Source organism: Haemaphysalis longicornis, unplaced genomic scaffold (assembly GCF_048455015.1).
Source record: "Haemaphysalis longicornis isolate Haplotype H1 unplaced genomic scaffold, Haemaphysalis longicornis Haplotype H1 scaffold_3, whole genome shotgun sequence".
Taxonomy (NCBI): Eukaryota; Metazoa; Arthropoda; class Arachnida; order Ixodida; family Ixodidae; genus Haemaphysalis; species Haemaphysalis longicornis.
Window position 1 is genome coordinate 195,083,731 of NW_027526335.1, and position 13,281 is coordinate 195,097,011.

A 13,281-nucleotide genomic window follows, 5' to 3' on the forward strand; every position below is an offset into this window, starting at 1 on the left:
TTTAATATACAGAAGAAAGAAAGAAAGAAAAACACGCGCCCAGAGTGGGGACCGAACCCACGACTTTCGATTACATGTCGAATGCCTTACCAATTCGGCTATCTGGGCGAGTGTGTTCTCCTTCACTTTCTGGGCTATTTATATATACTAGAAGTGTATCTGACGCTTGAGGGTGGTGGCCAGCGCCACTCTGACTACACGGGGAGAAGGGGACCTTCTTTTCAACCCCCGGGGCGTGACTAGAACGTTTACACTCTATCATGAGCGGGTAACTGGCGGGAAGCCCTCTTATGCTACCTAGGCATCAAGGCTGCCAGAACGGAGACTCTCGCTAGGCTTTCGCAGAATAATATAGTAAGGAAATGAGGGGCTCGTTGAAGAAATACAGAAACATAGGTCAGCAGTCTACAACGCCAAATGAGGCATAGGGGTGTGGTTAGGCTCTTTTCTTTTTCACTACGGTTAATGAAGTAAACATTTTTTTTAATATACAGAATAAAGAAAGAAAGAAAAACACGCGCCCAGAGTGGGGACCGAACCCACGCCTTTCGATTACATGTCGAATGCCTTACCAATTCGGCTATCTGGGCGACTGTGTTCTCCTTCAGAGGTCCCCTTCTCCCCGTGTAGTCAGAGTGGCGCTGGCCACCACCCTCAAGCGTCAGATACACTTCTAGTATATATAAATAGCCCAGAAAGTGAAGGAGAACACAGTCGCCCAGATAGCCGAATTGGTAAGGCATTCGACATGTAATCGAAAGGCGTGGGTTCGGTCCCCACTCTGGGCGCGTGTTTTTCTTTCTTTCTTTCTTCTGTATATTAAAAAAAATGTTTACTTCATTAACCGTAGTGAAAAAGAAAAGAGCCTAACCACACCCCTATGCCTCCTTTGGCGTTGTAGACTGCTGACCTATGTTTCTGTATATATATATATATATATATATATATATATATATATCTATATATATATATAGTGTAAGTAAAGAGTCGGATACACAGCAAGAACAATAACAAACAATATTTACTTACGTAGCGGCAACGGGACTTGCCTTCATCAGAGTAAAGGTAACTTTACTCTGATGAAGGCAAGTCCCGTTGCCGCTACGTAAGTAAACATTGTTTGTTATTGTTCTTGCTGTGTATCCGCCTCTTTACTTATACTATTTCTGCGCGCTTTGTGAGTTTATCTTTCTCTAGATTTATATATATATATATATATGTATATATATATATATATATATATATATATATATATATATATATATATATATATATATATATATATATATATATATATATATATATATTGTGAGGCCGTAGGTAGGAGGCGACCAGGCCGTGGCTTCGTAGCTCCTTTATTCGGAGGCGAGTCGAAGAGAACCCACGATGGCGATCCAGCCCAAGCGCTGATGATCATCTCCGAAGAAGCGGGGTCGTCGATGATGATGAGTATGTACAAAGAATGAAGAAGTGATCACCTCAAGCCGGTGATGATGATAGTGAGCAATTGCTGCCTACGGTGGCAGACAAGGTGTAGCCTCAAACAAAGCTCACACTAATGCCTCCTCTGGGAAAAGCGGCCGCCTGGCCGCGGGTTATGCAGGATCACGACCATTGAAGGCCTTCAGCCGGGACACGTGTACAATCTCTGTACCGCGACGACGGCGGTCCGAAGTTCCAGAGACTGGGATGACGCGATAATTTTCGGGTGAGGTCGCGTCAAGAATCTTGTAAGGACTAAGGAAGCGGTGGAAAAATTTCTCGCAGAGGCCGGGAACGCGAACCGGTGTCCAGATCAAGACCTCGTCAGCAGGGGAGAAGTAAACAGATCGATGAGCAGTGTCATAGCGCTGTTTGCGGTCCTCTTGACTGGCTTGAGTGCGCATACGAGCAAGCTGGCGGCTGTGTGCGATGCGAGAAACGAATTGTTCGGGAGATGATGCAGAAGGGGAAACCGGAGCGGTGAAGAAGCAGGTATCCAAAGTGAGTGAAGGGTGCCGACCGCGCACAAGGTAGAATAGGGTGTATCCTGTGGTGCTTTGAACTGTGGTGTTGAAGGCAAAAGTAACAAAAGGTAAGATAGTGTCCCAATTTCTGTGATCAGGCTGTATGTACATCGAGAGCATGTCGGAAAGAGTGCTGTGAAAGCGTTCCGTAAGGCCGTCAGTTTGAGGATGGTAACTCGATGTCATTCTGTGAGAGGTGTTAGCAACTTGAAGTACATCGGAGAGGACCTGCGACAGGAAGCTCTTGCCCCGGTCACTTAGGAGGACGTGAGGTGCGCTGTGGCGAAGTAAAATATTTTGCAAGAAAAAGTGAGCGACGTCAGCAACGCTGGCCGAACGAAGTGGAGCCGTCTCCGCGTAGCGAGTTAGGTGCTCAACGGCCGTGACAATCCAGCGGTGACCAGTGGCCGTCATAGGCAATGGACCGTAAAGGTCAATACCGACCACTTCAAACGGTGTAGCTGGGCATGAAACTGGCTGCAATAGACCGGCGGGTGGAGACGTAGATCTCTTTCGATGTTGACAGGGCGCGCAGGAGGCGAGGTATTTGGCGACACTAGTAGACAGTCCCGGCCAGAAGAAGCGACCTCGAATGCGTTCGTAGGTTTTGTGAAATCCAAGACGGCCAGCGGTTGCGTCATCATGGAAATCTTGCAACATGCTTGAACGAAGGGAACGAGGCACAACTGGAACACATCCGGTACCATCGGTGTGGTGATTGATATGGTGCAGCGCGCCGTCAACCAACCGGAAATTTCGTAGTTGCCGACGTAGGCGGCTATTAGGTGGTTGCGTTGAACCGGTGAGCCGATCGCTTATGTTTCGGCAGTAGGTGTCGGCGCTTTGACAGGCAACCAAGTCGCGAAAGTCGGCAGACGTGACATCTATGGGTGCAACGGGCAGGTGGGGCTCATGGGTGGGTGACACCAATTCGTCCGACGACTGCGTGAGAGGGCACAGTGAAAGCGCGTCTGCGTCGAGGTGCTTGACTCCGGACTTGTACGTCACCGTAAAGTCGTATTCTTGCAAGCGCAGCACCCACCGTCCAAGTCGTCCAGACAGGTTCTTTAAGGAAGACAGCCAACACAATACGTGATGGTCTGTAACGACCGTGAAATGTCGGCCGTAGAGATATGGCCGGAATTTTTGTACAGCCCATACAACCGCCAGACACTCTTGCTCAGTGATTGTATAGTTCTGTTCCGTGTGTGTCAGAGAGCGGCTCGCATAAGCTACGACTCTTTCACTGAACTGGGCATCTTGCTGTAGCAAAACGGCGCCGAGTCCTTGCCTACAAGCATCGGTATGGAGTATGGCTGGTTTCGTGTCATCGAAATGACATAGTACTGGTCCGGAAGTAAATGGCTGCTTGAGATTTTGAAAATCTTTTTCGCAGTCATCAGTCCAGACGAAGGAGGGTCCGGAATGCGGTAGCTGGTTGAGGGGAGAAGCCAGGATGAAAAAATTACGGACAAAACGACGAAAATATGATGCTAGTCCGAGGAAACTGCGAATGGCTTTTTGGTGTTGGGGGCGAGGAAAATTGGCGACTGCGGAAATTTTGTCTGGGTCGGGCCGGATACCGTCCTTGCTGAGTACCTGACCGAGAACCTTCATAGAGGTACGGGCGAAGTGACATTTCTTGGTGTTCAAAGTCAGGTTGGCGTTAGCCAGACTAGTCAATACTTCATCAAGTCGTCGGAGATGTTCAGAAAAACTTGACGAAAAAATTACGATATCGTCAAGGTAACATAGGCATGTCTTCCATTTAAGGCCGCGAAGGACCGTGTCTATCATGCACTCAAATGTAGTAGGGGCATTGCACAAGCCAAAAGGCATTACGTTGAATTCGTATAAGCCATCTGGAGTTGCAAACGCCGTCTTCTGCTTGTCAGACTCGTTCATGGGGATCTGCCAGTAGCCAGATCGCAAGTCCAAGCTCGAGAAATATTCAGCGCCTTGCAAACAGTCGAGCGCATCATCTATGCGCGGCATTGGGTAGACATCCTTTTGTGTGATCTTATTCAAAGCCCGATAATCTACACAAAAACGTACTGAACCATCCTTCTTCCTCACCAGGACGACGGGGGAAGACCACGGGCTGCTGGAGGACGGACGAATAATGTTGCGTTGAAGCATGTCCCCAACGTTTTCTTCAATCACTTTTCGTTCCGATGAAGACACGCGGTACGGGCGACGACGAACGATTTGTGTCCCTTCCGTCTCAATACGATGCGCTGCCACGGATGTTTGTCAAAGTTTGCTGGAAAAGCAGTCAAAGGAGTCCTTGTGTTTTTCCAGGAGCTGAAGAAGCAGTTGTGTTTCCCTTTCTGTGAGGTCTGTGCTGATAGTGGCTGCCAGTGTGGAAAGTGATTGTCCAGAATCTGAAGGCCGTGAAACAGGGAATACCGAGCAGAGGGGAAGAAGGGACACGGCTTCGTCATTCACAACAGAAGCAACGTTGGTGCCTTCGGGGAGCCTAATCGGCTCGGAAGTGGCATTGGTAGCTAACAGCGTCGCCGAGCCTTCTGTGAATTGGACGAGACACGTTGCGATGACGACTCCTTTGGACATAAAACGCGGAGATGGAACTATCATCACGTCACCGTCCCTGATCTGCGCAGAACGTACACAAAGTAATGTCTCTTGGTCTGGATATAAAATGCAGTCGGCACTGGCTGTTAGGTGCATAGTACGTTGCCCCTCCGAAATGCTGGGATGCTCAGTACATGTAATTGCGATTTCGGGTTGGTGACAGGAAATGACGGCGGAGGCGGAAGACAGGAAATCCCAACCCAAAATAAATGATAAGCACATGGCGACAACACTGCACACTGAATATGATGGCGAAGGCCACCGATGAAAACTCGCACTGTGCATTGTCCGGAGGACCGAATCGAACTGCTGTTGGCTCCTTGTAAAGAGGGTCCGTTGTAGGGTGTTCGTACCTTGCGTACGCGTGCACACAATTCCGCACTTATGACTGAAACACTAGCACCAGTGTCAATTAAAGAATCGATGTGAACACCTTCCACTAAAACAGACAGCAAGTTCGTCGGACGCTCTGGAGGACTTGTAAGCTTTGCAGGAGATGCAGGTTTCCCTCCCAAAACTGCATTAACTAGTTTTCCGGGCTGTGGTCGGTGACGTAAGACAAAGGGCGAAGAGGCGATACCGAGCGGCGACCTGGTGAAGGCGAGCGGGGTCGTAGTCCACGGGAGCTGCGGGGAACGTCGTTAGACTGCGGAGACGGGGAGCGGCGGGGAGGCGACTGGTACGCACGCCGCCGGTAGCCGTAGTAATTCGGGGCCACGTTCTCGCGTTCATAGGCGGCGTAGCCACGTCGTTCATCTCGTTGGCGACGTCGACAAAACCGGGAGACGTGACCTCGAATGCCGCAATAGTAGCACACGGGGCGGTTGATGGTGGCATCCTGGCGGGCTGGAAAGTAGGGCGACGAGCTCGAAACACGAGGCATGGCCGCCAAATAGCTAGACGACGGGTGAGCCGTGAGTGGGGACAGCGGCAGGGGTGTCCGTCCAACGACCTCCGAGTAAGACGGTGTTGACGGAGCCATAGGATGAACAGGAGGCCGTAGCACCGGCATGGCGGCAAGCTCCTCTTTAACCATCTCGCGAAGGCCAGGTGCAGGAGATGTTGAGGGGACACCATGTGTGCAGTGAGAGACGTCGCCATACATTTTCTCCCAAATTATAGCGCGCATCACCGCACGAAGGTGTTCGTCTCCAAGATGAGTAGACGCCATGTCCCGTGGAAGGCGGATCGACTGACGTTCGTCGAGACGCTGAGAGGTAGAGATTACGTCTGATACGGTGTCCAGGTTTGTAAGGGCAAGTGCGTTGAACGCGAACTCGCTGATGCCCTTCAGAATGTGACGGACACGGTCGGACTCCTGCATATCTTTGTCCACGCCGCGGCATAGCGCTAGAACATCCTCGAAGTACGAGGTATAGGTCTCGTTAGCTTGCTGCACACGGACATCCAGTATCCTCTTTGCGTTGTCGCTCCGAGCTTTCGTGGAGCCAAAAATCTTTCGCAGCTCCGTAGTGAAGCCAGCCCAGTCGGTAAAGTCGTGCCGAAGGTTTAAATACCACTTCTCAGCGACCTGCTTGAGAGAGAAGCAAACGTTCAACAATTTGTGGAGATCATCCCACCGATTAAACTGACTGACGCGGGTGTAACTGTCCAGCCACTTCTCGACGTCTTCTCCCCGAAGACCATAGAAGTGGGGCGGGTCGCGCTGGGGACTGGTCACAATGCATTCCAGGGGCGCGGAGTCAGCGCCACTCGGAGTATCTTGCGACATGGGCATTGGTCCCGAGGGCAAGCGGTGACCGGAACGGAGCTCCAGGGGTGTCGAAGGAGAGGTACAGCTGAGGATCGAGTTGCAGCTCCACCACTTGTGAGGCCGTAGGTAGGAGGCGACCAGACCGTGGCTTCGTAGCTCCTTTATTTGGAGGCGAGTCGAATAGAACCCAAGATGGCGATCAAGCCCAAGCGCTGATGATGATCTCCGAAGAACCGAGATCGTTGATGATGATGAGTATGTACAAGGAATGAAGAAGTGATCACCTCAAGCCGGTGGTGATGATACTGAGCAATTGCGCCTACGGTGGCAGACAAGCTGTAGCCTCAAACAAAGCTCACAATATATATATATATATATATATATATACAAGAGAAGAAAAACTTAGAACAAGGTAAAAGCACGATTGTGGCCTACGGTTCAGCAAAGAGAACTTGCTTTCCTGAGGAAAGCAAGTTCTCTTTGCTGAAACGTAGGCCACAATCGTGCTTGTACCTTGTTCGAAGTTTTTCTTCTCTTGTGTTCTCTACCATCTTCAAAGTTCTACTACTCCCTGGATTTTATATATATACATTAATATATATATATATATATACATACATATATATATATATATATATATATATATATATATATATATATATATATATATATATATATATATATATATATATATTTATATATATACATATATATATATATATATATATATATATATATATATATATATATATATATATATATATATATATATATATATATATATATATATATATATATTGTTACGAGGCGAGGACGCGGAAGAGAAGAATGTATTTGAAGTATTTACACTATTTACAGGAAGAAAGGCTGGGCTGCCGCTAACATCAGAACGACCCACAAGAGACCTCGTCGTCTTCCTCTACCAACAACCGTCCCTGGACGCATTGTTCTTGCTTGTGGACCAATCCCTCAGAACTACATCGTTCGTCGTCCGCTAGTTTGCTCCGTGGCATTACCCCCCGGCGGAACAAGCGCCGTCGCGGCGCTACGGCGAATCCATGAGGGGCGGTTGGTATGGCTTCAGCCGGACTACGTGGACAATGTCCGTAGAAGGTGCACGAGTCGACGAGGGAGGAGAAACTGGGGAGATCTCATACGTGACATCGGTTACTTGACGTAGCACACGATACGGGCCACAGTACCGGGGCAGCAGTTTCTCAGAAAGCCCGACTTTGCGGGTAGGTGTCCAGAGAAGGACAAGGGATCCCGGTGGGAAATGGGCCACGCGGTGTTTGCGGTCATAAATCGTCTTTTGGACAGCTTGCGAGGAATAAAGTCGGTGGCGGGCTATCTGCCGCGCATGATCAGCGCGGGCAATGGCTTCACTGGCGTACTCCGACCGCCGTAGCGGTAGGTCGCCCGACGTGGGGAGGAGTGTGTCCAATGTTAGAGTAGGATCACGGCCATATAGAAGGTAGAATGGTGAATATCCTGCGGTATCATGCCGCGATGAATTATAAGCGAAAGTCACATAAGGCAGCATGACGTCCCAGTCGCGATGGTCCGCAGAAATGTAGCAAGAGAGCATATCTGTCAGGGTTCGATTGAGGCGTTCCGTGAGGCCGTTAGTTTGGGGATGATATGCTGTAGATAGCTTGTGCTTAGCAGAGCATGAGCGAAGAATATCGTGAATTACTTGGGAGAGGAAGTAACGTCCGCGGTCAGTGAGCAACTGTCGAGGTGCGCCATGCTGGAGAATTATATCGCGAAGCAGAAAATCGGCTACATCTGTAGCACAGCTGGTCGGCAATGCACGCGTGATGGCGTAGCGCGTGGCGTAATCGGTCGCGACAGCAATCCACTTGTTTCCCGATGAAGACAAGGGAAAGGGGCCAAGCAGGTCTAGACCGACACGGAAGAAAGGTTCTGCCGGGATGTCAAGAGGCTGGAGCTGGCCCGCTGGAAGCGACGTTGGTGCTTTTCTGCGTTGGCACTGGTCGCAAGCCCTGACGTAGCGGCGTACGGAACGGTATAGGCCAGGCCAGAAGAAACGACGGCGGACTCGATCATAAGTGCGAGAGATGCCGAGGTGCCCAGCAGTCGGCATGTCATGAAGCTGCTGCAGCACAGTGGAGTGTAGGTGCTGCGGAACAACGAGCAACAGCTCAGGACCATCGGGACGAACATTGCGACGGTATAGGATGTTGTCACGGAGCACAAACATTGCCGTTGAAGTGTCGGGTGCAGCCGAGTTAAGGCTGTGTATAATAGATCGTAGTGCCGGGTCATGGCGCTGCTCTTCCTTAATGCGAAGAAGGCCAGATATAGTGCACAGAAAAGCTGCACCGTCATCGTCATTGTCGTCGGGTGGGTCGACAGGGTGGCGGGACAGGCAATCAGCGTCTTGATGCAAACGTCCAGATTTGTATTTTACATCAAATGTATACTCCTGGAGACGCAATGCCCACCGACCTAGCCGCCCTACGGGGTCCTTTAGCGAAGAGAGCCAGCACAGCGCGTGATGGTCTGTCACGACTGTAAACTGGCGGCCGTGCAGGTAAGGACGGAACTTGGTCACTGCCCACACAAGGGCGACACATTCCCTTTCAGTGATTGAGTAGTTGCGCTCTGGGGTGGAAAGAAGGCGGCTGGCATAGGCGATAACACGCTCCAGTCCACCTTGTCGTTGCGCCAAGACGGCCCCGATACCGTAACCACTGGCATCCGTGCGGACTTCTGTGGGCGCATGAGGATCAAAATGAGCCAGAATTGGTGCATTGGTGAGCACGGAAACTAGGGTGGTAAAAGTGGCCATTTGATCGGAGCCCCAGGAAAACGGAACGTTTTTCTTCAGCAGGCCGGTAAGGGGTCGGGCAATGTGCGCAAAGTCCTTGATAAACCGGCGGAAGTAGGAACAGAGTCCCAGAAAGCTTCTGACGTCTTTTGTTGAGCGCGGTGCCGGGAAGTTCTGGACTGCGCAAACTTTATCCGGGTCGGGTTGAACTCCCCTGGCGTCAACGAGGTGCCCCAGGATGGCTATTTGTCTACGGCCGAAATGACATTTTGAGGAGTTTAGCTGGAGGCCCGCCCGTCGGAACAGTGCCAGGATCTCAGAAAGGTGCTCGAGATGGGTGGTAAACGAAGGCGAAAAAACGATAACATCGTCCAAGTAACAGAGGCATGTGGACCACTTAAAGCCCTGGAGCAGTGAGTCCATCATGCGTTCAAATGTTGCTGGCGCGTTGCAGAGGCCAAAGGGCATCACCTTGAACTGATAAAGACCATCAGGTGTTATGAAGGCGGTCTTCTCACGGTCCATTTCATCCACGGCAATTTGCCAATATCCCGACCGAAGGTCGATGGATGAAAAATATTTGGCTCCGTGGAGGCAGTCAAGGGCGTCATCTATCCGCGGAAGGGGATAAACGTCTTTCTTCGTGACGGCATTAAGGTGTCGATAGTCCACGCAAAACCGCCATGTGCCGTCTTTTTTCTTGACTAGCACCACTGGTGAAGCCCATGGACTGCAGGAAGGCTCAATGATATCCTTCGCGAGCATCTTATCCACTTCTTGTTGGATTACTCGCCTCTCAGCGCGGGAAACTCTGTACGGGCGTTTGTGAATTGGGCTTGCGCTTCCTGTAATAATTCGATGCTTCACCGACGAAGTTTTACCTAAAGGGCGGTCTTTGAGATCGAAAATGTCGCAATAGGATGCTAGAAGTCGGCGGAGCTCAACGGACTGTGCAGGGAGGAGATCGGGAGCCAACATCGTTGAGTATGGTTCGGTTGGGGAAGGGGCACAAGAAAAGTCATCGGCGGGATGTTTTTGGGGATCGGCCGTTAAAACAGAAAGGTTGTACTCTCCTAAAGGGGACAGATGACCAAGAGTGATTCCTTTGGGCAACGATTGCACGGAAAAGCTGAAATTGAGGAACGGAAGAGATGCTCTGCTTTGCTTGATTCTGACAACGGTGTGTGGTAGCTTCACTCTGCGCTCCAGTGCAACGGGTGTGGTTGGCGATACGACGTAATCCCCGTCCGGTACAGGGGAAGAGATGAACAGCGGGACATATGTGAATGCTTGAGGCGGTAAACGAACATCTTCGAGACAGCACAGACGCGGCAAGGGTTCTTCGATAGTGACTGGTGGCAGTGGAAGGTCGAGGTGGACGAGGCCGAGAGAACAATCTATGAGCGCTGAATGATCCGACAAAAAATCTTGGCCTAGAATAAGGTCATGGGTGCAGTGGTCTAAAACGGCGAACAGGACTGTTGTGTCATGGCCAGCGATGGTGACGCGCGCGGAGCACATACCGGCGACCGCTGGGGTACCTCCGTCAGCGACCCGGAGACACGAAGTGGCTGGGGTCAAAACTTTTCGCAGACGACACCGAAGCTTCGCACTCATGACCGATACTTGCGCCCCGGTGTCAATGAGCGCACTCACATCGACACCATCAACTTTCACGTCCAACAAGTTCTTTTCGGCTCGCAGTGTTATCAGAGGATTTTCAGGTCGGTCGGAAAATGCAGCGTCACCTCCGGGGGCTGCATCCTCTAGTTTTCCTGGGAGGGTCTCGAGTAGCTGGTCGGCGGGGTCGGCGAGGAAAAGCGACGAGGAGAACGGGACTGGCGACGCTGCGGCGATGGGGAACGACCAGACCAGCGGTTGTCGTCGGAATCAGCGGTGTTCGGCTGCGGCTGACGGCGGGAGTAGAAGCGTCGAGGAGGGTCGTCAGGGTACTGGTAGAAGTTGTTCTGGCGGGGCGGAAATGGACGGCTCCGGCAGTATCGAGCCACGTGGCCTAATCGTCTGCAGTTGAAGCAGATCGGCCGGTCGTGAGGAGTCCGCCATTCATCAGCAAGGCGGCTCTGGAAACGTGGCGGCATATTGTCGCACCGAGAAGGGCTGATGGGTGAACGATAACGAGCGCATGGGTGACTCACGGAGCAAATTGGTTGCACTCCTAGGTTCAGCAGCTCTTCGCGCACAACTGCCTGTATGAGAGGTACAGGGACAGCGGAGGAGGTCTGGGCGTCGTGGGGAAAGCAAGTTGGGGCAATGGCCTCAATCTCGCGACGTACAATTCTTGTGATATTATCTGGAGTTGGTGGCATCCCTGTGGAAGTGCGCTGTCCTGCTGGCGGCTGGAGGTTATCTTCGCAGGAAGAGGTCGCAGCCGTGTTGGGGAGCCGGGTGAAGTTTTGAGCGATTCGGCGGCTTTTCGCCAGCTCAAAGCGACGACATTCGGCGATAAGGGTGTCAACTTTGTCGCAGTTCTTGAAAACTAGAAGGTTAAAAGCATCGTCGGCTATGCCTTTTAACACGTGGCCCACTTTTTCTGTCTCCGACATCTGACGGTCAACTTTGTAGCAAAGGGATAGCACGCTCTGAATGTAAGTGACGTACGATTCAGTGGGGCTTTGCACGCGGGAGGCAAGGTCATTTTTGGCTTCCAGCTGCCGACTCTCGGACCGTCCGAACAGAGCCTTCAGCTCTTCTTTACAAGCGTCCCAACTGGTGAGGCGGGCTTCGTTTGTGTCAAACCAATCTTTGGCCGCACCTTTAAGGTAGAGGTCCAGGTTGGCGAGCATGAATGTGGGGTCCCAGCGGTTGTGGCTACTTACACGCTCGTACATAAGGATCCAGTCTTCTACGTCGACGTCATCCGTGCCGCTGAATTTACCGGGTTCGCGCGGGTGGGTAAGGATGATGGTCTGGCCTGTAGCGGCCTGGCTAGGCGGAGTCATGGTGAGGGTTGTCCCTGAGTGCTCTTTGCGAAAGGAAGTGTGCCGGACGTGGCGTCCGCTACGCAGCTCCGTCTTCGCAGAAGGCCAGCACCTCCACCACAAGATGTTACGAGGCGAGGACGCGGAAGAGAAGAATGTATTTGAAGTATTTACACTATTTACAGGAAGAAAGGCTGGGCTGCCGCTAACATCAGAACGACCCACAAGAGACCTCGTCGTCTTCCTCTACCAACAACCGTCGCTGGACGCATTGTTCTTGCTTGTGGACCAATCCCTCAGAACTACATCGTTCGTCGTCCGCTAGTTTGCTCCGTGGCAATATATATATATATATATATATATATATATATATATATATATATATATATATATATATATATATATATATATATATATATATATATATATAGTCTGTGAAGGTGGGCATTTGCACTGCACTTAAAATGGGTAAAGTGCACTATATTCGTTGCATTTGACCGAAATCTACAAGATCATGCTCGCGCAATAAATCTAGCAGTGTGGCTAATCATAGCGCGCAGCTGGTTTAGAACGATCATGCTGACTGCAGAAACAGTTGAAGTCACCCATAAAGAGGAATTTTTTGTTTTGTTTTTTGTACAGCCTGAGGATGGTTCGTCTGCCAACAGTGCACCAATGAAGAGGCCTGCTTCAGCTGTCAGCGAAGACGAATCATCCATAGCTGGCAAAAACCAGGCGTCACTGTTTTGTACCATGGTGACACAGCCACCGTGGTAAGTAAATGCGTGCCACTGGCCGGCTCCCTGAAGCAAGTAGAGCCTCAAACGCCCTAGGTCATCTGCCAGGGTTGTGTAGCTGTAGGAGAAATTACGTAAGGTGCTCCGACAGGATGGCAAGTGCCACGGCATTGCACGTTGCCACACCTAATATGAGAGGACTCAGGAACAGAAGAAGACAGTACCAGCTCTTACGTCTCCTTCAACCGAAGAACGTAAGCATTGCCGCTATGCAGGAGACACAGCTTCGCGGTGATGACACAGCGGGGACATTAGAGCCCTTTTTCGAACCTTATAGTGTATCTGTCACTGGCTCCGGAGGTTTGTCGGGTGGCTCTTTTCTTTTTATCAGCACGTAAGCAGTGTGTCCCTGTCTTTCCTATGGAGTACATATTTCCGGTTGATTTATTTGCTGTGGCCTCGTCATTCGGTGTGTTGAATGGCGTATTATTTGCCA

At 50.8% G+C, this 13,281-nt stretch overlaps 1 protein-coding gene across 1 annotated transcript; it reads right to left on the reverse strand.

Annotated features, from left to right (window-relative positions):
* Positions 1-10,875: 10,875 nt before the first annotated feature.
* LOC144175623 (uncharacterized) lies at positions 10,876-12,368 on the reverse strand. The gene has a single exon (XM_077704676.1). The coding sequence runs from the start codon at positions 12,067-12,069 to the stop codon at positions 10,876-10,878; it is 1,194 nt and encodes a 397-aa protein (XP_077560802.1). The 5' UTR covers positions 12,070-12,368.
* Between the last annotated feature and the right edge of the window lie 913 nt (positions 12,369-13,281).

Bases quoted from the DNA above. Each gene is read 5' to 3' on its own strand.
- LOC144175623 (XM_077704676.1), bottom strand. From the start codon at position 12,069: ATGACTCCGCCTAGCCAGGCCGCTACAGGCCAGACCATCATCCTTACC.